The sequence below is a fragment of the Salmo salar genome, chromosome ssa02 (genome assembly GCF_905237065.1).
Source record: "Salmo salar chromosome ssa02, Ssal_v3.1, whole genome shotgun sequence".
In the NCBI taxonomy this organism is placed as follows: Eukaryota; Metazoa; Chordata; class Actinopteri; order Salmoniformes; family Salmonidae; genus Salmo; species Salmo salar.
The window spans coordinates 78,117,488-78,142,487 of NC_059443.1; the positions used below are offsets into that span (position 1 = coordinate 78,117,488).

The 25,000-nt window shown below is 43.4% G+C and overlaps 1 protein-coding gene across 1 annotated transcript in view; it reads right to left on the reverse strand.

Moving 5' to 3' along the window:
* The window catches only part of LOC106564138 (protein ELFN1), a 192,948-nt gene that overhangs the window by 725 nt on the left and 167,223 nt on the right, over positions 1-25,000 (reverse strand). The window contains exons 3-14 of the mRNA XM_045710457.1: positions 15,644-16,865; positions 13,422-13,575; positions 9,376-9,674; positions 9,067-9,178; positions 8,448-8,633; positions 6,990-7,146; positions 4,983-5,154; positions 4,378-4,780; positions 3,835-4,039; positions 3,120-3,352; positions 2,263-2,407; positions 1-1,565 (exon numbers count right to left, since the gene is read on the reverse strand). The exon at positions 1-1,565 is cut by the window's left edge and continues 725 nt beyond it. Of these exons, the coding sequence (XP_045566413.1) occupies positions 1,315-1,565; positions 2,263-2,407; positions 3,120-3,352; positions 3,835-4,039; positions 4,378-4,780; positions 4,983-5,154; positions 6,990-7,146; positions 8,448-8,633; positions 9,067-9,178; positions 9,376-9,674; positions 13,422-13,575; positions 15,644-15,897 (2,571 nt within the window). The 5' untranslated portion in view covers positions 15,898-16,865 and the 3' untranslated portion in view covers positions 1-1,314. The remainder of the gene's footprint in view (positions 1,566-2,262; positions 2,408-3,119; positions 3,353-3,834; positions 4,040-4,377; positions 4,781-4,982; positions 5,155-6,989; positions 7,147-8,447; positions 8,634-9,066; positions 9,179-9,375; positions 9,675-13,421; positions 13,576-15,643; positions 16,866-25,000) is intronic.

Consider the following 25,000-nt stretch of genomic DNA (forward strand, 5'->3'; position numbering starts at 1 on the left):
TTTTAGAGTTAAGAGACGTTTTCTGATTTTGAACAGTGCAGTAATCATCCACGTTAGGGACTTGAAGACATTCATTAGAGATTGGTAGGATTTCAAAATCAAAAACGTACTGCAGGTTAGGTCAGTTTGGAGCTGGTCTCTCAAAGTCTCAAAGAAGGTTTTCAAATCCCCTCGGTAGAAACAAACTAACTAGCTAACTAACTAACAAGACGTATTTTTATGCAAATATAGAGCTTTTTCTCTTTCTTCTGAACAAGATCATCCCCCCTTCTTGTAGTTTCACAATAAAAGTCCCCTCTGTAATATGTCAAGGAAGGTTTCAGAATAAGAGTCTGTTAGTGGAGGAAAATAGTGTTCCTTAAGGAAGAGAGAAAGAGTCCTCTGGTAAAAAGAAGAGATCAAAAATGTCTGTCTTCGTCGAGGTTGTTCAGAGGCGGACATTTTATAATAAGGTTGTGCGACGGCCATTTTGAGTTCCTTCTTTCTCGAAAGTCACAACAATAGTCACTGTCACAGGACGTAGCCATGCGATATTCAAATAATAGTACTGATAATATTAATAACAATAATAATAGTAAGAATCACATCTTATTCTAACTTGTTTAATATATATAAAAGAGTGATGAGGCCGGAGAGAGGTTTATACAGTGTTCTACGGTTCTCTTCGGTGCTGCGTCCCAAATCACACTCTATTCCCTATGCAGTGCACCACTTTCTAGGGAAGAAGGTGCTATTTGAGACCCTTGTTGATTTGGCACACACACTAGCGTACTCACACTCGTGAGACTACTAGTCCATATAATATCTTGTGTTGTGGTTTTTTGTGTTCATCCAAAACCTAGTTTTAGTAGAAACAGCTACATAGAAGTCTGGGAGAAATAGTTATAATAATAATAATAATTATAATAATAATAATATCTCTTAATCTTCTGTTAAAAAATAATGTATTTTTAATCAAGATCTTCATTCGTTGTTTTTAAATCGTATTAATTTCATTTTGGTCCATGTTTTTAAAAGCAGAGAGGCGTGTGTGTGTGTGTGTGTGTGTGTGTGTGTGTGTGTGTGTGTGTGTGTACAGTAAGGCTCTAATTCACAGCGTGGAAGTTCAGCTGTACAGATTGATTGAAACGTAGATGTTCCTGCTTTAGCGGAGACGGTGAAACGCTGCAGACGTCAATCAGAAATGAATCGCAGAATCTGTAACGCTTCATCTTTCCAGGTGGAATAGAGCCCTTAGTCTCCATACGACCTCCGTCCTCCTTTATGCCCAACTAAGTAGTGACAGAGCCTCATCACATCACGACACCAGCCCATTCACGACTTCTGCTGTGCCGAGACACCTTTCCAATAGTCTAGTATGTCGTGCAGATCCTCGTCCTTGGCGACCTGCAAACTCCTCCTCAATGCGTGTCCCGCCGCCATGTATTCCTCCTCGTAATCCTCATCTCTGTGTCTCTTCCGATGGAGTTTAAACCTCTCCCAGATCCCTAGCGACGGGGTGCAGGAGTACTCAGGACTGGACTCGTAGCTCAGGTTGTGGTACTGCGGGGACAGCTGGGCGTAGGCTAGATAAGATCAGATATTAGAAGAACACTTTATTCATCCCTGAGGGGAAATTGGTTTGTCAAACTCAGTATATACACACAGTCAATTAACCAACCAACCAACCAACCAACCAACCAACCGACCAATCAACCAACCAACCAACCAACTCAACCAACCAACCAACTGACCAACCAGTCAACTGACCAATCAACCAACCGACCAATCAACCAATCAACCAACCGACCAATCAACCAACCGACCAATCAACCAACCGACCAACCAACCAACCAACCAACCAACCAACCAACTGACCAATCAACCAACCAATCAACCAACCAACCGACCAATCAACCAATCAGCCAACCAACCAACCAACCAATCAACCAACCAACCAACCAATCAACCAACCAACCAACCAACCAACCAACCAACCAACCAACCAATCGACCAACCAATCAACCGACCAATCAACCGACCAATCAACCGACCGACCAATCAACCGACCGACCAACCAACCAACCAACCAACCAATCAACCAACCAACCAATTGACCGATCATCCAATCAACCAACCAACCAATTGACCGATCATCCAACCAACCAACCAATCAACCAACCAACCAATTGACCGATCATCCAACCAACCAATCAACCAACCAACCAACCAACCAACCAACCAACCAACCAACCAACCAACCAATCAATCAATCAGTGTTACCTAGCTCTCTGGGGTGCCGCCCCAGGGTGAGGGGTTCCAGGATGGAAGAGGGTTTCCTGCTACTGAGCTCCTCTAGCTCCTCAGAGTCAGGGAGGTGGTGCTGGGGGCCCGGGTACGAGTGGCGCTGCTCCTTGTACTGTCGGACCTTATAATAAATATAAAAATAATAATAATTCATATCATAATACTACTATGTAGTTATCCTATCACTATATTATATTAATAGTACTGTAATACTATTATGTAGTTATCCTATCACTATACTATATTAATACTACTGTAATGCTACTATGTAGCTATCCTATCACTATACTATATTAATACTACTGTAATACTACTATGTAGTTAGCATATCATATCACTATACTATATTAATACTACTGTAATACTACTATGTAGTTATCCTATCACTATACTATATTAATACTACTATTATAACTATCGAGCCCAATAACTACGTGTACTTTTGGTTTTGGGTTTTCAGCATCTTTAAGATGATCTGTATAATAAAAAGAGCTATATAAAATAAATCTATTATTATTATTATTATGATATAACACATTTAATACATTTTGTTTTGTCGAGCACTTCTATTTGTTTTCAGTTACAGTTATAAATCACAAAGCTTTGTAGCGACATGAGCAGCAACTTAATTTCTTTGAAATAAAAATGCTTTATAAACGTTTTTAGACAAAAATGAAAAAACATATATATAGAAGCCTAGTACACACGCACACGCGCACACACGCACACACACACACACACACACACACACACACACACACACACACACACACACACACACACACACACACACACACACACACACACACACACACACACACAGTGTACAATACCTTCTGGGCCTCTGCTCGTAATATGGCAGCGGCGGGCGTCACGGTGAGGACGGTGTCTTTGGTGGTTCCGGTCGGTGAGGTCTTCTCGATGTACTCGGTCTCAGAGGTTCCCCGGTACGGCCCGTCGGAGCGGAAGGTGCGCGGGGAGCGGACGGAACCACTGGAGGAGGTCGAAGGTCGTTTGGATGGAGCTTCCATACTGTGGTGTCTCTGGAGAGGGTGGTGGTAACCTCCTTCAATAATAATAATAATCATATTAATCATTTGGTACATTTGTAAAGCGCTTTTCATTATAATAATCTCAAAGAGCATGGTAAAAAGTAATAATAATAAGTTATAACATTTAATAATAATTCAGATATAACAGGTGCTTTTGACATTGAGGCTGGTGGTAGATCACTGCCTCCTTCAAATCAAAGTTTATCGGGGTTTTTTAAATTTGTTTCTAGATAGAGTGAAGAGACCGACCGACTGATCAATCAACAGACGGATAGACAGATAGGGCGGCGCACAATTGGCTCAGCGCTGTCCAGGTTTGGCCGGTGTAGGCCGTCATTGTTAGTAAGAATTTGTTCTTAACTGACTTGCCTAGTTAAATAAAGGTTCAATAAAAAATAAAAAGATACAGACGGATGGACAGACAGGTGTGTGTATACACTGTAATGACAGTGAGGGACAGACAGGTGTGTGTATACACTGTAATGACAGTGAGTACCTTTATACTGCGGTGACAGGAACCCTGACTGTCTCTGTGGCTGGTCTGAGATCAGCTCTAGTTGGGGTTCGGCGGTCGACACAGAGCCTGACTTGACGCCCTGGAACGACGTAGACTCAGACTTGAGGACATCAATACAGTTGTTGATGATCTGGTTCACCTTGTCCACCTCTGAGGCGATGGTGGAGATCTCTGCTACTGAACCCTGAGGAGGAGGAGGAGGACAAAGATGAAGAAGAAGAATACTTTATTAATCCTCAGGAGATGGGATTCTGCTGTATCCTCCTCCAATACACACACTAGGTTGGAGTTCAGCCACAGTTCAGCCACAGCGCAGCCACAGCGCAGCCACAGCGCAGCCACAGTGCAGCCACAGTGCAGCCACAGTGCAGCCACAATGTAGCCACAGTACAGCCACAGTACAGCCACAGTGTAGCCACAGTGCAGCCACAGTACAGCCACAGTGTAGCCACAGTGCAGCCACAGTACAGCCACAGTGTAGCCACAGTGCAGCCACAGTACAGCGTCAAATGAACAGGTTACCTGAGGGTTGTCTTGTGGAGAGAGACTACATTCCCTCTCTCTTTCCCTCTCCCGCTCTCGTTCCCGCTCTCTCTCCCTCCGGTCCGGCAGGTCGCCCACAGTTCCTCGCATTTCGATATAGTTCCCTTTCACTGCCTTTGGAGTATCAATGATCTCCTGTAGATTGTACTGGTCCATCTCACAGGTTCCACCCTGGGGAAGGTAGGGCATCCGCGTGAGACTCTCCCCAGCCGAGAGCATCTGTTTCTGGGATAGCTGAGAGATGGACCCCCCTCCTCCTGTTCCTCCACCACCCTCCAGGTCAGCTCCGTATTTCAGCTCCATCAGGCTCTTCTGTATCTTTCCAATCTTCTTGTTCTTCTCGTCTCGCTGCCTCTTCTTCCTCAGGCAGTGGAACACAAAACTAGAAGAAGAATATTTTATGAAACCATTTTCGAGATGGGAAATTTTTATCATTAATCATTTTCTCATTCCAATTTTTTTCGCATTTAAATCATTATGTTTTCCTCTGAACTCTCCATAATACCGTGACTAAACAACAGACTGCATTGGAATTCTAATGAAGTAAGTGCTGATTCTTTTTTCATTGTCTGTGGAAGACTAACCCTAGTATGAGGACCATGCTGAAGAGACTGCCCAGTATAGTCATGATGTAGTGGGTAGCAGAGGAGTCGTTGGAGGTCCTCTCCAGACCTGCCTTCCTCCCGGTGGAGATGGACAGACAGGTGTGGTTATAACGAAGCTGGTGTCTTATGGACACAACGCAGTAGGTGTAGTCTGAGAGAGAGAGAGAGAGAGAGAGAGAGAGAGAGAGAGAGAGAGAGAGAGAGAGAGAGAGAGAGAGACGGAGAAAGTAGGGAAGGAGGGAGAAGTGAGAGAGAGAGAGAGAGAGAGGGGGAAGGGAGAAAGAGAGGGAGGGACGGAGAAAGTAGGGAAGGAGGGAGAAGTGAGCGAGAGGGGATAGGGGGAGAGAAAGAGAGTGAGTAACTTACATGACATTATATTGATATATACAGTGAGGGAAAAAAGTATTTGATCCCGTGCTGATTTTGTACGTTTGCCCACTGACAAAGAAATGATCAGTCTATAATTTTAATAGTAGGTTCATTTGAACAGTGAGAGACGGAATAACAACAAAAAATTCAGAAAAATGCACGTCAAAAATGTTAGAAATTGATTAGCATTTTAATGAGGGAAATAAGTATTTGACCCCTCTGCAAAACATGACTTAGTACTTGGTGGCAAAACCCTTGTTGGCAATCACAGAGGTCAGACGTTTCTTGTACTTGGCCACCAGGTTTGCACACATCTCAGGAGGGATTTTGTCCCACTCCTCTTTGCAGATCTTCTCCAAGGCATTAAGGTTTCGAGGCTGACGTTTGGCAACTCGAACCTTCAGCTCCCTCCACAGATTTTCTATGGGATTAAGGTCTGGAGACTGGCTAGGCCACTCCAGGACCTTAATGTGCTTCTTCTTGAGCCACTCCTTTGTTGCCTTGGCTGTGTGTTTTGGGTCATTGTCATGCTGGAATACCCATCCACGACCCATTTTCAATGCCCTGGCTGAGGGAAGGAGGTTCTCACCCAAGATTTGACGGTACATGGCCTCGTCTATCGTCCCTTTGATGCGGTGGAGTTGTCCTGTCTCCTTAGCAGAAAAACACCCCCAAAGAATAATGTTTCCACCTCCATGTTTGACGGTTGGGATGGTGTTCTTGGGGTCATAGGCAGCATTCCTCTTCCTCCAAACACGGCGAGTTGAGTTGATGCCAAAGAGCTCAATTTTGGTCTCATCTGACCACAACACTTTCACCCAGTTGTCCTCTGAATCATTCAGATGTTCATTGGCAAACTTCAGACAGGCATGTATATGTGCTTTCTTGAGCAGGGGGACCTTGCGGGCGCTGCAGGATTTCAGTCCTTCACGGCGTAGTGTGTTACCAATTGTTTTCCTGGTGACTATGGTCCCAGCTGCCTTGAGATCATTGACAAGCTCCTCTCGTGTTATTCTGGGCTGATTCCTCACCGTTCTCATGATCATTGCAACTCCACGAGGTGAGATCTTGCATGGAGCCCCAGGCCGAAGGAGATTGACAGTTCTTTTGTGTTTCTTCCATTTGCGAATAATCGCACCAACTGTTGTCACCTTCTCACCAAGCTGCTTGGCGATGGTCTTGTAGCCCATTGCAGCCTTGTGTAGGTCTACAATCTTGTCCCTGACATCCTTGGAGAGCTCTTTGGTCTTGGCCATGGTGGAGAGTTTGGAATCTGATTGATTGATTGCTTCTGTGGACAGGTGTCTTGTATACAGGTAACAAACTGAGATTAGGAGCACTCCCTTTAAGAGTGTGCTCCTAATCTCAGCTCGTTACCTGTATAAAAGACACCTGGGAGCCAGAAATCTTTCTGATTGAGAGGGGGTCAAATACTTATTTCCCTCATTAAAATGCAAATCAATTTCTAAAATTGTCTCTTTGCTCTCACGCACGCACGCACGCACGCACGCACACACACACACACACACACACACACACACACACACACACACACACACACACACACACACACACACACACGCATGTTTGGTAGGGATGACTGAACCTATGTCCTACCGGTGTGGGCTTTCAGGTTGTTCAGTTCAATCTCTTCCTTGTGGTTCTTCAGGTTCTGTATGTCAGTGAAGAAGCTGTTGTTGTAGAGGACCAGGATGTACATCTTACTGAAGGGGTGAGGGATCTGGACCATGATCACTGCTGAGGTGTGGGAGATCTAGAGAGAGAGAGTAGGGTGAGGGATCTGGACCATGATCACTGCTGAGGTGTGGGAGATCTAGAGAGAGAGAGAGTAGGGTGAGGGATCTGGACCATGATCACTGCTGAGGTGTGGGAGATCTAGAGAGAGAGAGTAGGGTGAGGGATCTGGACCATGATCACTGCTGAGGTGTGGGAGATCTAGAGAGAGAGAGAGTAGGGAGAGAGAGTAGGGAGAGAGAGAGAGGGAGTAGAGAGAGATGAGAGAGAGAGAGTAGGGAGAGAGAGAGAGTAGGGAGAGATGAGAGAGAGTAGGGAGAGAGAGAGAGGAGAGAGAGGGAGTAGGGAGAGAGAAGAGAGTAGAGAGAGATGAGAGAGTAGGGAGAGATGAGAGAGAGATGAGAGATAGTAGGGAGAGATGAGAGAGAGATGAGAGATAGTAGGGAGAGATGAGAGAGTGAGTAGGGAGAGAGAGAGTAGGGAGAGATGAGAGAGAGAGAGAGAGAGTAGGGAGAGAGAGAAGAGAGAGAGAGAGTAGGGAGAGATGAGAGATAGTAGGGAGAGAGTTGGTTGAGGGAGAGTAGAGAGAGAGAGATATGATTACTGAGAGAGAGAGAGAGAGAGAGAGAGCGAGAGAAAGAGAACTAAAATGTTGCGTACTTCTGGGGGTAGACCTGTTAGAAGGAGTGAAAGCAGGGCAGTAGCTCAACCCCAAATGTCTCCTCCTCATCTGAAATTAGAAAGATGTGAACACCTGCAAATCGTGATCTGTCCAAATGATCAAAGTTCCTCGTTAGTCATATCGTCCCATAGCATTATGTACGTCTGTCCATCAGAGACAAACATCAACACAAATACATACGGCAACCCTTTAAACCCATAGAAACAGCTTCACGTGACATCATGCACGTGCGCAGGCACACAGGCATGCACACACACACACACACGCACTCACCACACACACACACACACACACACACACACACACACACACACACACACACACACACACACACACACACACACACACACACACAACCCTAAGAGCCCGTAGGAACAGCTTCACGTGACATCCACATCAACTTACAGCCTAGTATCCTCTACTGTCTGACTGGCCCAGACTGGACTCTAACCAACACACGTGATCCATCTCTTGGACAACGTTCCAACGGGTCGAGACCCAAAAGGTACCGATTGAATGGCTCCATCCGGAACATTTCAAAGTAGCTGTGGATTGGCTTAAGACACATTCTAAACTCTGTAACACTCACACAAACACAACCCTTAGAGCCTGTCGGGACAGCTCCACCTGGGGCTCACCTGTTTCACCTTCATACTAGGCTTGTTGTTCACATCAAGGTAGGTGGGGCTGATGCTGATTGGGTCCTCCGGGGACATTCCAGAAGGGCAGTCGTCCAATCCGCAGGGAGAGTACGGTGGGAGGGTCGTAAAATCAGACTGAACAATGATGCTCGGCAAAGAGTTGCTACCGTCGTCGGTACACACCTATAAGAACAATAACAATCATCATCATCATCATCATCCTAAATATAACCATAACAATAATCATACAAATATTTTATAAAAGTAATCATAAAATCAGAACAATAACAATAATTCATTTGTATAGCTCATTTCCCACGCTCAATTAACATAAAATATAACATGATGTAATGTATTCTAACTGCTATGAACGATATACTGTTACTATGACAACCTACTATGATGGCCTACACTGTCTCAACACTCTCTCATGCATCATACCAGATGTATTTCTGTATTTTGAAAATGTACATATCTTGAAAACCTGATTAGTGACAAGCAAATCATTTTGGGACTATGTCAACAATGGTCTAATGAAACAAATACCAAAAGATAGTTTATTTTAGGGTGGATTTTTTTAAGTGATAATAATAATGATATGTATTAGTCTACACACCATATTGAGCATGTGCAGAGCGTTGCGGTTCGCAGGCATCCTGGGGTTCTGACTGAGGAGGCTGTAGCCTGAAAACCCGGCCGGAGTATCACACACCATCCTCTCGTTGGTCCTGGTCGGGAACACACGGCGGTTACCAGTGTTTGGGTCAAATCCAGTTCAAGGCAGTCAATGTAGGAAGTCATTTTAATTTACATTTTAAAACAATGGGAAACACTTTTGAAATAAATAGCTTGTACTTTTCAGTGTATTGACAAGTCATTGAAAATAGATTGAATATCCAATTTTGCTTCAACTTGTGTTTTTTACCTGTTGGGGAAGACTGCCAACCAGCGTAAAAACCCCAACAGCTCACAGGAGCAGTTGAATGGGTTGGTGTAGAGTTCACACGTGGTTAATCTACTGAGCCCAGTAAACAAGCCTCCGTCCAGCACCTGAATCCTGTTCATGGAGAGGTCAATGTTCTCTATGTTAGGACACTCCTCAAAGGTGTTGGGGGTGACTGCCTCGATCAGGTTGGCCTGTAGGTAGAGGTACTGCAGCTTCCCCAGCCCTCTGAGGATTCCCTCTGTTAGGTTCCTCAGACGGTTAAACCCCAACTGCAGCACCTGGTAAGAAAGATAAGGTAAGGTAAGAGAGGGTAAGGTAGGAAAAGGTAAGATAAGAAAGGGTAAGGTAAGAAAAGGTAAGGTGAAGTAGGGTAAGAAAGGGTAAAGTAAGAAAGGGTAAAGTAAGGTAAGGTAAGAAAGGTTATGTTAAGAATGAGTAAGTTAAAAAATGGTACGATAAATAAGAACGGGTAAGGTAAGAAAAGGTTAGGTAGAGTATGGTATGAAAGGGTAAGTTGAGGTAAGACAGGGTAAGGTAAGAAAGGGTAAGGTAAGAAATGGTCATGTAAGGTAGGAAAGTAAGGTAAAGTAAGAAAGGATAAGGTTAGAAAGGGTAAGATGGGTGAGGTAAGGTACGAAAGGGAAAGGTAAGAAAGGGTAAGGTAAGAAAGGGTAAGGTAAGAAAGGGTAATGTAAGGTAGGAAAGTAAGGTAAAGTAAGAAAGGGTAAGGTAAGAAAGGGTAAGGTGGGGTGAGACATGGTAAGGTAGGAAGGTAAGTTTAAGTAAGAAAGGGTAAGGTAAGGTAGGGAAGAAAGCGGAACGTAGGAAAGATTAAGGTAAGGTAGGAAAGGGTAAGCTAAGAAAGGGTAAGGTAAGGTAGGAAGGTAAGGTAAAGTAAGAAAGGGTAAGGTAAGGTAAGGTAAGAAAGGTAAGGTAAGGTAGGTAAGAAAGGGGAAGGTAGGAAAGGAGAAGGTAGAAAAGATTAAGGTAAGGAAGGAAAGGGTAAGCTAAGAAAGGGTGAGGTAAGGTAAAAAAGGGGAAGGTAGGTATTATTAAGGTAAGGTAGGAGGTAACGTGAGGTATCATGAGGTAACATGAGGGAAGGTAAGGTAACATGAGGTAATGTAAGGTAACGTAATGTAGGGTAACGTGAGGTAAGGTAGCGTGAGGTAAGGTGAGGTAAGGTAACATGAGGTAAGGTAACGTGAGGTAAGCTAAGAAAGGGTAAGGTAAGGTAAGAAAGGGGAAGGTAGGAAATATTAAGGTAAGGTAGGAAAGGGTAAGCTAAGAAAGGGTAAGGTAAGAATGGGGAAGGTAAGAAAGGGGAAGGTAGGAAATATTAAGGTAAAGTAGGAAAGGGTAAGCTAAGAAAGGGTAAGGTAAGACAGGATTAGGAAAGCATAAGGTAAGAATGAGTAAGGTAAGAATGAGTAAGGTAAGAAAGGGTAAGGTAAGAAAGGGTATGTCAAGGTAGGGTATGAAAGGTAAGTAAGGGTAAGGTAGAAAAGGGTAAGGTAGGGTAGGAAAGGGTAAGGTAAGGTCCGAAAGGGTAAGGTAAGAATGAGTCAGGTAAGAAAGGGTATGGTATAGTAAGAACGGGTAAGGTAAGAAAATGTAGGGTAAGGTAAGAACAGGTAAGGTAAGAAAGGGTATGGTAAGGTAAGAAAGGGTAAGGTAAGAACCAGTAAGGTAAGAAAGGGTATGGTAAGGTAAGAAAGGGTAAGGTAGGGTAAAAAGGGTAAGGTAAAGGGGTAAGGTAAAGTAGGTAAGAAAGGGTAAGGTAAAGTATGTAAAGGGTAAGGTAATGCAAGAAAGGGTAAGGTAAGGTGGGTAAGAAAGGGTAAGGTAAGATAAGTGGGGTAAGATAAGAAAGGGTAAGGTAAGAAAGGGTAAGGTAAGGTAGGAAAGGTAAGGGGGAACAAGAAAGAGTAAGGTGAGGTAAGACATGGAAAGGTAAGGTAAGAAAGGGTAATGTAAGGTAGGAAAGGGTAAGGTAAGAAAGGGTAAGGTTTGGTAAGGTAAGAAATGGTAAGGAAAGGAAAGGTAAGAAAGGGTAAGGTAAGGTAGGAAAGGGTAAGGTCAGGTAAGAAAGGGTAAGGGTTGGTAAGGTAAGGTAATAAAGGGTAAGGTAAGGTGTAAAAGGTAAGGTAAAGTAAGAAAGTGTAAGATAAGGAAAGAAAGGCTAAGGTAAGAAAGGGTAAGGTAGGGTAAGGTAAGAAAGGGTAAGGTAAGAAATGGTAAGATAAGGTAACGTAAGGTAAGGTAAGGTAACGTGAGGTAAGGTAACATAACGCACGGTAAGATAAGGTAAAGTGAGAAGGTAACGTGAGGTAAGGTAACGTACGGTAATGTAAGGTAACTTAAGGTTACGTAAGGTAAGGTAACGTAAGGTAATTTGAGGTAACTTACGGTAAGGTTACGTACGGTAACGTAAGGTAAAGTAAGGTAAGGTAACGTGAGGTAACGTAAGGTAACGTAAGGTAAGGTAACGTGAGCTAAGGTAACGTGAGGTAACGTGAGGTAAGGTAACATGAGGTAAGGTAATGTGAGGTAAGGTAACGTGAGGTAAGGTAAGGTAACGTGAGGTAACGTGAGGTACGGTGAGGTAACGTAAGGTAAGGTAACGTGAGGTAAGGTAACGTAAGGTAACGTGAGGTAAGGTGATGTAAGGTAAGGTAACGTGAGGTAACGTGAGGTAAGGTAACGTGAGGTAATGTGAGGTAAAGTAGCGTGAGGTAAGGTGATGTAAGGTAACGTGAGGTAACGTGAGGTAAGGTGATGTAAAGTAAGGTAACGTCAGGTAACGTGAGGTAAGGTGATGTAAGGTAGCGTGCGGTAAGGTAACATGAGGTAAGGTGATGTAAGGTAAGGTAACGTGAGGTAAGGTAACGTAAGGTAAGGTAACGTGAGGTAAGGTAACATGAGGTAAGGTAACGTAAGGTAACGTGAGTTAAGGTAACGTGAGGTAAGGTGACGTAAGGTAAGGTAACGTGAGGAAACGTGACGTAAGGTAGTGTGAGGTAAGGTGATGTAAGGTAACGTGAGGTAATGTGAGGTAAGGTGATGTAAGGTAAGGTAACGTGAGGTAACGTGAGTTAAGTTAACATGAGGTAACGTGAGGTAAGGCAACGTGAGGTAACATAAGGTGATGTAAGGTAATGTGAGGTAACGTGAGGTAAGGTAATGTGAGGTAAGGTAACGTGAGGTAAGGTAACATGAGGTAACGTGAGGTAAGTTAACGTGAAGTAACATACGGTAATGTGAGGTAACGTGAGGTACGGTAAGTTAACGTGAGGTAAGGTAACGTGAGTTAAGGTAACATGAGGTAAGGTAACGTGAGGTGAGGTAACGTGAGGTAACGTGAGGTAAGTTAACGTGAGGTAACGTACGGTAACATGAGGTAACGTGAAGTACGGTAAGGTAAGGTGAGGTCAAGTAACGTGAGGTAAGGTAACGTAAGGTAAGGTAACGTAAGGTATGGTAACATGCGGTAAGGTAACGTGAGGTAAGGTAACATGCGGTAACGTGCGGTAACGTGAGGTAACGTGCGGTAACGTGAGGTAAGGTAAGGTAACGTGAGGTAACGTAAGGTAACATAAGGTAAGGTGACGTGAGGTAAGGTACCGTGAGGTGAGGTGAGGTAAGGTAATGTGAGGTAAGGTACCGTGAGGTAACATAAGGTAATGTGAGGTAAGGTGATGTAAGGTGGTAACGTGAGGTAACATGAGGTAAGGTAATGTGAGGTAAGGTAACGTGAGGTAAGGTAACATGAGGTAAGGTAACGTAAGGTAACGTGAGGTAAGGTAACATGAGGTAAGGTAACGTAAGGTAACGTGAGGTAAGGTAACGTGAGGTAAGGTAACGTGAGGTAAGGTAACATGAGGTAAGGTAATGTGAGGTAAGGTAACGTGAGGTAAGGTAACGTGAGGTAAGGGAATGTGATTGAAGGTAAGGTACCAAATGGCACACTTCTCCCTACATAGTTCACCAGAGCCCCAGGAATCACTGCGATGTTCAGGACCAACCTGTAGGTTGAACTGGGCCGAGAAAGCTCCATCCTCCACGTACGAGATCTCATTCTTGGTGAGGTTTAGGTATGTCAGGTTCCCAAAGCGGCTGAGCGATGAGAAATGGATACTCTTGATCTTATTCTCGTTGAGCCTCAGGTCCACGATAGTGCTGTTCAAAGCAGACTTTATTTAAAGTGCATTTAAACTTGCAATAAAACACTTTACAACAAAAACTGACGAAGGTCAACAGGTTGATACAGGTCTTTCTTTTCTTCAAAGGCAATTTACAGTAAAACATTCACATGACAACAAGGAAAACCTAACTAGAAGTAAACATAGACAAACAAAGGAAAATAAAACACACAGAAATCCTAAACAATGCCGTCTGCCTGGGGTTGCAAAATTCCCGTAACTTTCCCAAATTTTCCAGGTTATCCAAAAATCCCAGTTGGAATATTTCTGGAATCAGTTGGGAATAAGCAGGAAATCTGGGAATCCAATTTGTGCAATTTAATCAAATGCGTTCAATCAAACGAAAATAAGAAAATGCATTCAAGAACAGTAAATTGGATAATAGAACATATTAAAAACACAAATTATGTTTAATGAGCCAAATAAAATCACTGATTAAAAACTTTGGGAATCTCTGGAATTTTGCAACCCTATCTCTGCCACGCTTACCTGTTAATGTGGGCAGGGACAGCTTCATACGGGGGCTGGTTCTTACCTGTTGATGTGGGCAGGGATAGCTTCATACAGGGGCTGGTTCTTACCTGTTGATGTGGCAGGGATAGCTTCATACGGGGGCTGGTTCTTACCTGTTGATGTGGGCAGGGATAGCTTCATACAGGGGCTGGTTCTTACCTGTTGATGTGGGCAGGGATAGCTTCATACGGGGGCTGGTTCTTACCTGTTGATGTGGCAGGGATAGCTTCATACGGGGGCTGGTTCTTACCTGTTGATGTGGGCAGGAATAGCTTCATACGGGGGCTGGTTCTTACCTGTTGATGTGGGCAGGAATAGCTTCATACGGGGGCTGGTTCTTACCTGTTGATGTGGGCAGGGATAGCTTCATACAGGGGCTGGTTCTTACCTGTTGATGTGGCAGGGATAGCTTCATACGGGGGCTGGTTCTTACCTGTTGATGTGGGCAGGGATCGCTTCATACGGGGCTGGTTCTTACCTGTTGATGTGGGCAGGAATAGCTTCATACAGGGGGCTAGTTCTTACCTGTTGATGTGGCAGGGATAGCTTCATACGGGGGCTGGTTCTTACCTGTTGATGTGGGCAGGGATAGCTTCATACGGGGCTGGTTCTTACCTGTTGATGTGGGCAGGAATAGCTTCATACAGGGGGCTAGTTCTTACCTGTTGATGTGGGCAGGAATAGCTTCATACGGGGGCTGGTTCTTACCTGTTGATGTGGGCAGGGATAGCTTCATACGAGGGCTGGTTCGTTACCTGTTAATGTGGGCAGGAATAGCTTCATACGGGGGCTGGTTCTTACCTGTTAATGTGGGCAGGGATAGCTTCATACGGGGCTGGTTCTTACCTGTTGATGTGGGCAGGGATAGCTTCATACGGGGCTGGTTCTTACCTGTTGATGTGGGCAGGAATAGCTTCATACGGGGGCTGGTTCTTACCTGTTGATGTGGGCAGGGATAGCTTCATACGGGGGCTGGTTCTTACCTGTTGATGTGGGCAGGAATAGCTTCATACAGGGGGCTGGTTCTTACCTGTTAATGTGGGCAGGAATAGCTTCATACGGGGGCTGGTTCTTACCTGTTGATGTGGGCAGGGATAGCTTCATACGAGGGCTGGTTCTTACCTGTTAATGTGGGCAGGAATAGCTTCATACAGGGGCTGGTTCTTACCTGTTGATGTGGGCAGGGATAGCTTCATACGGGGCTGGTTCTTACCTGTTGATGTGGGCAGGGATAGCTTCATACGGGGCTGGTTCTTACCTGTTGATGTGGGCAGGGATAGCTTCATACGGGGCTGGTTCTTACCTGTTAATGTGGGCAGGAATAGCTTCATACAGGGGCTGGTTCTTACCTGTTGATGTGGGCAGGGATAGCTTCATACTGGGGCTGGTTCTTACCTGTTGATGTGGCAGGGATAGCTTCATACGGGGGCTGGTTCTTACCTGTTAATGTGGGCAGGGATAGCTTCATACGAGGGCTGGTTCTTACCTGTTGATGTCGGCAGGAATAGCTTCATACGGGGGCTGGTTCTTACCTGTTGATGTGGGCAGGGATAGCTTCATAAGGGGGCTGGTTCTGGCTGCAGATAGCCAACCACACGAAGCCCTTCTCCCCCTCAATCAGCCAACAGTCGCCCGTCACCGTGGGAAACTGGATGATTGACAGTAGGGCAAAGCCATAGAGGAAGGCAAACCAACTGGTTGCCGACAATGCCACCGAAGCCCTGCCCACTCTGTTGTTAAACCCCGCCTCTCGGGGTTGTGTTGGCGTTCTGATGATGACGTCCATGTTGTTGATTATAGTTGTAATTGTTTATTGATTTGTTTATTTATCCAGGTTAGCGTCACTGCGAGGAAGAGAAGTGTAGAGAATGATGATTGTTACTATAGTCCGATTTCCATCTGGCATGGATTAATAAAGCATTCCTCTTCTCCTCCTTCTAGTTGAACTTATCCAACGAGCACCTTGTGCACTGTGATCTCCAGAGCTATACAGCCTTTACCCATGTTAGCGCTCCACTGTATTGTTAGTCCACTCGGCAGTAAAAGGCAGGGTTAGGTTGGAAGGAGAGAGTATTGTTGGCCCTTCCTAGTCTTTGTCTCAGGTTAGTCCCACAAAAAAAGGAAGGTTTTAAAAGGAAAAGTGTGCACTCGTTTTTCTCTCAGGTTAGTCCGTAGGAAGGACCCAACATCTTTTTGACTTGCGGACCCATTACATTTTAGTCATTTAGCAGACGCTCTTATCCAGAGCATTACATATTTTGCTTATCCAGATTCACTGGAGTTTTTTTTTCGCACCAATCAAAAGTTTTGGGGCAGATGGTCCTCCGTTGATTGGTCTGGAGGAAGGGTGGTCCTCCTTTGATTGGTCCGGAGGAAGAATGGTCCTCCTTTGATTGGTCCGGAGGAAGGGAGAAGAGTTAGAGGAAAATACCTTGACGTAGCTCATTGGACAGAGTCTCTGCACCTTTTATTTATGCACTTTGCACCATGACATATCAATCTGAGCCTCCATTGAGATTTTTTTTCATGTTTTCCACGGTGTGTGAGAGTCAGGGATGACAAGGCTCGCCTCTGGAACTACATTTGTCTGTGGTCCTGGGGACTGTCGTCAGGGAGACGGCTGGGTGTGGCTCTGTCCTTTTCCTCCCATCTGATTGGCTATTTCACCATTTGATGGTTGGTCTTCTGCATCCCTGATTGGATCCCTGTCTACTCTCCTGCCTCCTCATTGGTGGTTCATAGGTTGGTCAGAAACTGGAGAGAAAGGAGAGAGTAGGTCAGACAAACTTCAAAATCGGGGAAAAAACAAACAAATGAAATCTTAAAAGGGAATACATGTTTCCCCCTAACTTAAATTTGCTTGAAAATCAGAAACAAGGTTTCAATATTGCTGTCCATCAATGACACACAAACAAATGTAGTGATCTTGAGAAATGTTGACAAAAACGATGGGTAAATGTTGCCCTAAGAGTTGTGCAAAGTTGGTAGAATTTTATTTTAAATGAGTCCCAGCTATAATGGCTGCCAAAGGTGCTTCCACCCAGTATTAACTCTGGGGCTGTGAAAACATACGCAATCAAGACTTCTTCATGTATTCATATTGTATTGATTTGGAAAATGTTCTAAAATGTGTCTTTTCACTTTTGATAAAGGTTGAGTAGGTTGTGTTGAGTGATCAGGGAAAAAAATGGAATTCCCTTTTGAGATGGAATTTAAAGGAAGTTAAATGTGAAGACCGTGCCGGAGGTGTGTAGACTTTAACTAGCGACTGTATCTTCATACAAAACATCAAAGAACAACAAATTGCTGTACCATTACAGAGCATTAACCACATCCCTTACAAGAAAACTCTTCAGTTTTCAACCAAAACCCATCGTAAGCTTCATCTCTGGTGCTGTTACTAGGGACTAATCATCATCTCTGGTGCTGTTACTAGGGACTAATCATCATTTCTGGTGCTGTTACTAGGGACTAATCATCATCTCTGGTGCTGTTACTAGGGACTAATCATCATTTCTGGTGCTGTTACTAGGGACTAATCATAATCTCTGGTGCTGTTACTAGGGACTAATCTTCATCTCTGGTGCTGTTACTAGGGACTAATCTTCATCTCTGGTGCTGTTACTAGGGACTAATCTTCATCTCTGGTGCTGTTACTAGGGACTAATCTTCATCTCTGGTGCTGTTACTAGGGACTAATCTTCATCTCTGGTGCTGTTACTAGGGACTAATCTTCATCTCTGGTGCTGTTACTAGGGACTAATCTTCATCTCTGGTGCTGTTACTAGGGACTAATCTTCATCTCTGGTGCTGTTACTAGAGACTAATCTTCATCTCTGGTGCTGTTACTAGGGACTAATCTTCATCTCTGGTGCTGTTACTAGGGATTCATCTTCATCTCTGGTGCTGTTACTAGAGACTAATCTTCATCTCTGGTGCTGTTACTAGGGACTAATCTTCATCTCTGGTGCTGTTACTAGGGACTAATCTTCATCTCTGGTGCTGTTACTAGGGACTAATCTTCATCTCTGGTGCTGTTACTAGGGACTAATCATCATCTCTGGTGCTGTTACTAGGGACTAATCTTCATCTCTGGTGCTGTTACTAGGGACTAATCTTCATCTCTGGTGCTGTTACTAGGGACTAATCTTCATATCTGGTGCTGTTACTAGGGACTAATCTTCATCTCTGGTGCTGTTACTAGGGACTAATCTTCATCTCTGGTGCTGTTACTAGGGACTAATCTTCATCTCTGGTGCTGTTACTAGGGACTAATCTTCATCTCTGGTGCTGTTACTAGGGACTCATCTTCATCTCTGGTGCTGTTACTAGGGACTAATCTTCATCTCTGGTGCTGTTACTAGGGACTAATCTTCATCTCTGATGCTGTTACTAGGGACTCATCTTCATATCTAGTGCTGTTACTAGGGACTAATCTTCATCTCTGGTGCTGTTACTAGGGACTAATCTTCATCTCTGGTGCTGTTACTAGAGACTAATCTTCATCTCTGGTGCTGTTACTAGGGACTAATCTTCATCTCTGGTGCTGTTACTAGGGACTAATCTTCATCTCTGGTGCTGTTACTAGGGACTAATCTTCATCTCTGGTGCTGTTACTAGGGACTAATCATCATCTCTGGTGCTGTTACTAGGGACTAATTTTCATCTCTGGTGCTGTTACTAGGGACTAATCTTCATCTCTGGTGCTGTTACTAGAGACTAATCTTCATATCTAGTGCTGTTACTAGGGACAAATCTTCATATCTAGTGCTGTTACTAGGGACTAAGCTTCATCTCTAGTGCTGTTACTAGGGACTAATCTTCATCTCTGGTGCTGTTACTAGGGAGGGGGGGGGGTACCAGCCACTCAGCACAATCTATAATTGATGGTGAGACTTCCTCCTACATAGCATGAGACAACCTACTACCCACTGTGGTTAGGCCACTGACTGCTGCCAGCCTGCCAGCCAGCCACACACACACACACACACACACACACACACACACACACACACACACACACACACACACACACACACACACACACACACACACACACACACACTACCAGAGACACCAACAGGAAACATTAATTCCGTTGCAATACAATAAAAAAGATTTAGCTGAGAGAAAAATATAGAGAGAGGGAGGGCGAGAGAGAGAGAGAGAGAGACAGACAGAGAGAGACAGACAGACAGAGAGTATAGAGAGACAGGGAGAGAGATAGAGAGAGAGGGTGAAATACCACAGTGTGCAATCACAGCAGCAAGATTTGTGACATGTTTCACACCAGAAAAGGGCAACCAGTGAAGAACAAACACCATTGTAAATACTACTCATATTTATGTTTATATTTTTTCCTTTTGTACTTTAACCATTTGCAAATCGTTACAACACTGTATATATACATAATATAACATTTGTAATGTATTTATTCTTTTGTAACTTCTGTGAGTGTTATGTTACTGTTAATTTTTATTGTTTATTTCACTTTTGTATATTATCTACACTTGCTTTGGCAATGTTAACATATGTTTCCCATGCCAATAAAGTGCCTTGAATTGAATTGTGCAGTTGAAATTGACAAAAAACACACACATTTCTTTCCACAGGGCTGTGGGGTGAGACAGGGATGCAGCTTAAGCCCCACCCTCTTCAACATATATCAACGAATTGGCGAGGGCACTAGAACAGTCTGCAGCACCCGGCCTCACCCTACTAGAATCTGAAGTCAAATGTCTACAGATGATCTGGTGCTTCTGTCACCAACCAAGGAGGGTCTACAACAGCACCGAGATATTCTGCTCAGATTCTGTCAGACCTGGGCCCTGACAGTAGATCTGATGTTCCAAACATTGCAAATATAAATTCCATCTAGACACCGTTGCCCTAGAGCACACAAAAAACGATACATACCTCAGGCTAAACATCAGCGCCACAGGTAACTTCCACAAAGCTGTGAACAATCTGACAGACAAGGCAAGAAGGGCCTTCTATGCCATCAAAAGGAACATAAAATTCAACATACCAATTAGGATCTGGCAAAAAATACTTGAATCAGTGACAGAACCCATTGCCCTTTATGGTTGTGAGGTCTGGGGTCCGCTCACCAACCAAGAATTCACAAAATGGGACAAACACCAAATTGAGACTCTGCATGCAGAATTCTGCTAAAATATCCTCAGTGTACAACGTAAAACACCAAATAATGCATGCAGAGCAGAATTAGGCCGATACCTGCTAATTATCAAAATCCAGGAACGAGTCGATAAATTCTACAACCACCTAAAAGGAAGCGATTCCCAAATCATTCTATAACAAAGCCATCACCTACAGAGAGGTGAACCTGGAGAAGAGTCCCCCAAGCAAGCTGGTCCTGGGGCTCTGTTCACAAACACAAACAGACCCCACAGAGCCCCAGGACAACAACACAATTAGACCCAACCAAATCAGGAGAAAGCAAAAAGATAATTACTTGACACATTGGAAAGAATTGACAAAAAAACAGTAATAACTAAAATACTATTTGGCACTAAACAGAGAAGAAACTGAGCTGCGCTTCCTAACCTCCTGCCAAATGTATGCCCATAGACACATATTTCCCTCAGATTTAACAGACCCACAAAGAATTCGCAAACAAATCCAATTTTGATATACTTTTGAAACTTGCAATAACTGGGGACATGGGCTGGGAACCCTGTGAGGTGAGATGGAAGGCGTGTATGATGAGACTTTAGAATAGACTGTTGGATATGGGCTGGGAACCCTGTGAGGTGAGATGGAAGGCGTGTATGGTGAGACTTTAGAATAGACTGTTGGATATGGGCTGGGAACCCTGTGAGGTGAGATGGAAGGTGTGTATGATGAGACTTTAGAATAGACTGTTGGATATGGGGTGGAAACCCTGTGAGGTGAGATAGAAGGTGTGTATGGTGAGACTTTAGAATAGACTGTTGGATATGGGGTGGAAACCCTGTGAGGTGAGATGGAAGGTGTGTATGATGAGACTTTAGAATAGACTGTTGGATATGGGGTGGAAACCCTGTGAGGTGAGATGGAAGGCATGTATGATGAGACTTTAGAATAGACTGTTGGATATGGGCTGGGAACCCTGTGAGGTGAGATGGAAGGTGTGTATGGTGAGACTTTAGAATAGACTGTTGGATATGCCAACTGCCAGAATAGCTAGTAACGTTTTTCAATGGGATCTATCCATAGGCGGAGCCTGGGCAACTGAAATGTCTGACCTTTTTCAACAGTCTGACTGTGAACATCTGTATGAAAACCAAGTTAAGGGAGACATAGATATGATTAAAAACAACTGCTGATGCAATATGAAAAAAATAGGTGAAGGAGATTAATCATAAACCCAAATTGAGAACCTTGTGATTGATTAAGGGTGAATTCGTGTCTGAGAGATATTATGTATAACCTACCTAAAAACAAGAGATCACCTTGTGCACAGGTGAGATCAGGGATATTGCCTCTGCATATTGAAACAGGTCAGTATTGTGATGAAATGGAATTGGAAAGACTATGTAATTATTGTGACCTCGAAGAAATAGAAAATGAAAATTATTTTGTCCTCTATTGCCCTTTCTACCACGATATACGCTTGCTCTTATTCCAGTTTTAATGACTCCAACTTAGTGTATGTAAACTTCCGACTTCAACTGAATGTATGTATGTATGTATGTATGTATGTATGTATGTATGTATGTATGTATGTATGTATGTATGTATGTATGTATGTATGTATGTATGTATGTATGTATGTATGTATGTATGTATGTATGTATGTATGTATGTATGTATGTATGTATGTATGTATGTATGTATGTATGTATGTATGTATGTATGTATGTATGTATGTATGTATGTATGTATGTATGTGTATATATACTGTGTATATGTATGTATGTATGTATCTATGCACAGTATGTGTATATATACAGTTGAAGTCGGAAGTTTACATTCACTTAGGTTGGAATCCTTAAAACTCGTTTTTCAACCACACAAATTTCTTGTTAACAAACTATAGTTTTGGCAAGTCGGTTAGGACATCTACTTTGTGCATGACACAAGTCATTTTTCCAACAATTTTTTACAGACAGATTATTTCACTGTATCACAATTCCACTGAGACAGAAGTTTACATACACTAAGTTGACTGTGCCTATAAACAGCTTGGAAAATTACAGAAAATGATGTCATGGCTTTAGAAGCTTCTGATAAGCTAATTTACACAATTTGAGTCAATTGGAGGTGTACCTGTGGATGTATTTCAAGGCCTACCTTCAAACTCATTACCTCTTTGCTGGACATCATGGGAAAATCAAAATAAATCAGCCAAGACCTCAGAAAAAAATGGTATACCTCCACAAGTCTGTTTCATCCTTGGGAGCAAAGATAATTCATAAAAATCCACTGTTTTTCATGCTTGTTCACTGATTCATAAACAATTAATGAACATGTACCTGTGGAAAGGTCGTTAAGACACTAACAGCTTACAGACAGTAGGCAATTAAGGTTACAGTTATGAAAACTTAGGACACTAAAGAGGCCTTTCTACTGACTCTAAAAAACACCAAAAGAAAGATGCCCAGGGTCCCTACTCATCTGCGTGAAAGGGCCTTTGGCATGCTGCAAGGAGGCATGAGGACTGCAGATGTGGCCAGGGCAATACATTTCAATGTCCGCACTGTGAGACGCCTAAGACAGCGCTACAGGGAGACAGGATGGACAGTTGATTGTCCTTGCATTGGCAGACCACGTGTAACAACACCTGCACAGGATCGGTACGTCCGAACATCACACCTGCAGGACAGGTACAGGATGGCAACAACAACTGTCCGAGTTACACCAGGAACGCACAATCCCTCCATCAGTGCTCAGACTGTCCGCAATAGGCTGAGAGAGGCTGGACTGAGGGCTTGTAGCCCTGTTGTAAGGCAGGTCCTCACCAGACATCACTAGCAACAACGTCGGCTATGGGCACAAACCCACCATCGCTGGAGCAGACAGGACTGGCAAAAAGTGCTCTTCACTGACGAGTCGCGGTTTTAATGCAGCTGGTGGCCACACCAGATACTGACTGTTACTTTTTTTAATTAAAAAAAAACAAAAGAAAAGTTTTTTATTGAACAAACACAATAATGCTGTATAGGTATAAAAGACAAGTATTCATTTCTTATCTAAACATGAAAGAGCAGACAAACAATAAGACCTAGAGTTCTAGGTACAAAGTAAATAAAATACAGAACAAGGACAATTAGAAAGACAGACGGAAGACTATAAGTTTCCCTCAGCAACTCAAAGGAGGCAAATGTCCCTTCTATATATAGATCCCCTATGGTATTTATCCCTAGCTCGCCCCATTGCTCAGTGTTATCAAGGTTAGAGGGGGAAAAGGAGGAATTCCTGGCAACAGGGAGCATGAATGATAATGGTCTAAGGTCAAAGTAGACTTTAATTTTCTTCCAGATACGGACTGTGCTATGTATAATAGGATTGTTACTATAAAGTGACACCTCCAGATTGACAGGCGACAAAATCACAGCACCAATAGAGAAGGGCTGACACTCCTCACGGTCCATATGTGCGTCATCCAACCAAAACGTAACTGCACGAAAGTTAGCAGCCCAATAGTAAAATATAACATTTGGGAGAGACAATCCTCCTTCCATCTTGGATTTATAGAGATTTTTTTTTTAACCTATCCTGTGTGTTTTATAATCCCAGATGAATGGATTGATAATTGAGTCCAGTTGTTTATGAAAGGACTTAGGTATGAATACTGGGATGTTCTGGAATAGGTAGAGAAGTTGTGGGAGGAAGACCATTTTAATGGCATTAATTCTTCCGAGCAGAGAAATTGGGAGAGCTCTCCAAAATTGTATGTTTTGTTTGCCTTGAGTTTTTGCATCAGAGAGGGGAAATTCTCTTTAAATAGTGAGGAGTATTGTTTGGTAACTACAATTCCTAGGTAGGAAAACATTTCTGAAGATAACTTAAATGGTGTATGTGCTAACCAAGAGGTGTTTTGCAACCGTATGGGATTTAATTCGCTCTTGTTCCAATTTATTCTGTATCCCGAGAAGGTACCAAACAAATGAATCAAATCAAGAATAGCTGGAATACTAGATTGAGGTTCTGTTACATAGAGGAGAATGTCATCTGTGTATAGAGAGATCTTATTTAGAGTTTATCTTTAGTATTATAGCCGTGTATTGCTGCATGAGATCTGATCACCTGAGCAAGAGGTTCAATAATTAGAGCGAAGAGCAAAGGCGACAGGGCACAACCCTGCCTTGTCCCGCTATAAAGGTTAAATCGGGGCGACAATGATTGGTTAGTGAGTATTCTTGCACAGGGGTTCCTATATAAAAGCTGGATCCAATTTATGAACCCATCTCCAATATTACATTTCTGTAGGACCTTGAATAGATAGGACCACTCAACTTGGTCAAAGGCCTTTTCGGCGTCAAGAGATATAATGGCAAGGTCCACGTTGGGTAACCTCTGAGCATACATAATGTTGAAGAGGTGCCTGAGATTGAAGAATGAGTTTCTGTTGGGGATAAAGCCGGTCTGGTCCGAATGGACCAATTTGCCCACCAAAGTGTTAGCCAGAGTTTTTGCTAAAATCTTTTGGTTTGTATTAAGGAGAGATATTGGTCTATATGACCCTACCTCTTCTGGATCTTTACCCTTCTTATGTATAACTGTAATGAACGCCTTATCCAAAGTAGCTGGGAGAGCTCCATCCTCATTGGCCTGAACCAACATTTTGTGCAGGAAGGGAGGGAGCATGTCGCTGAATGTTTTATAGAGTTCACCAGGGTATCCATCTGGGCCTGGGGTCTTGCCACTCTTGTATGTAAACTTCC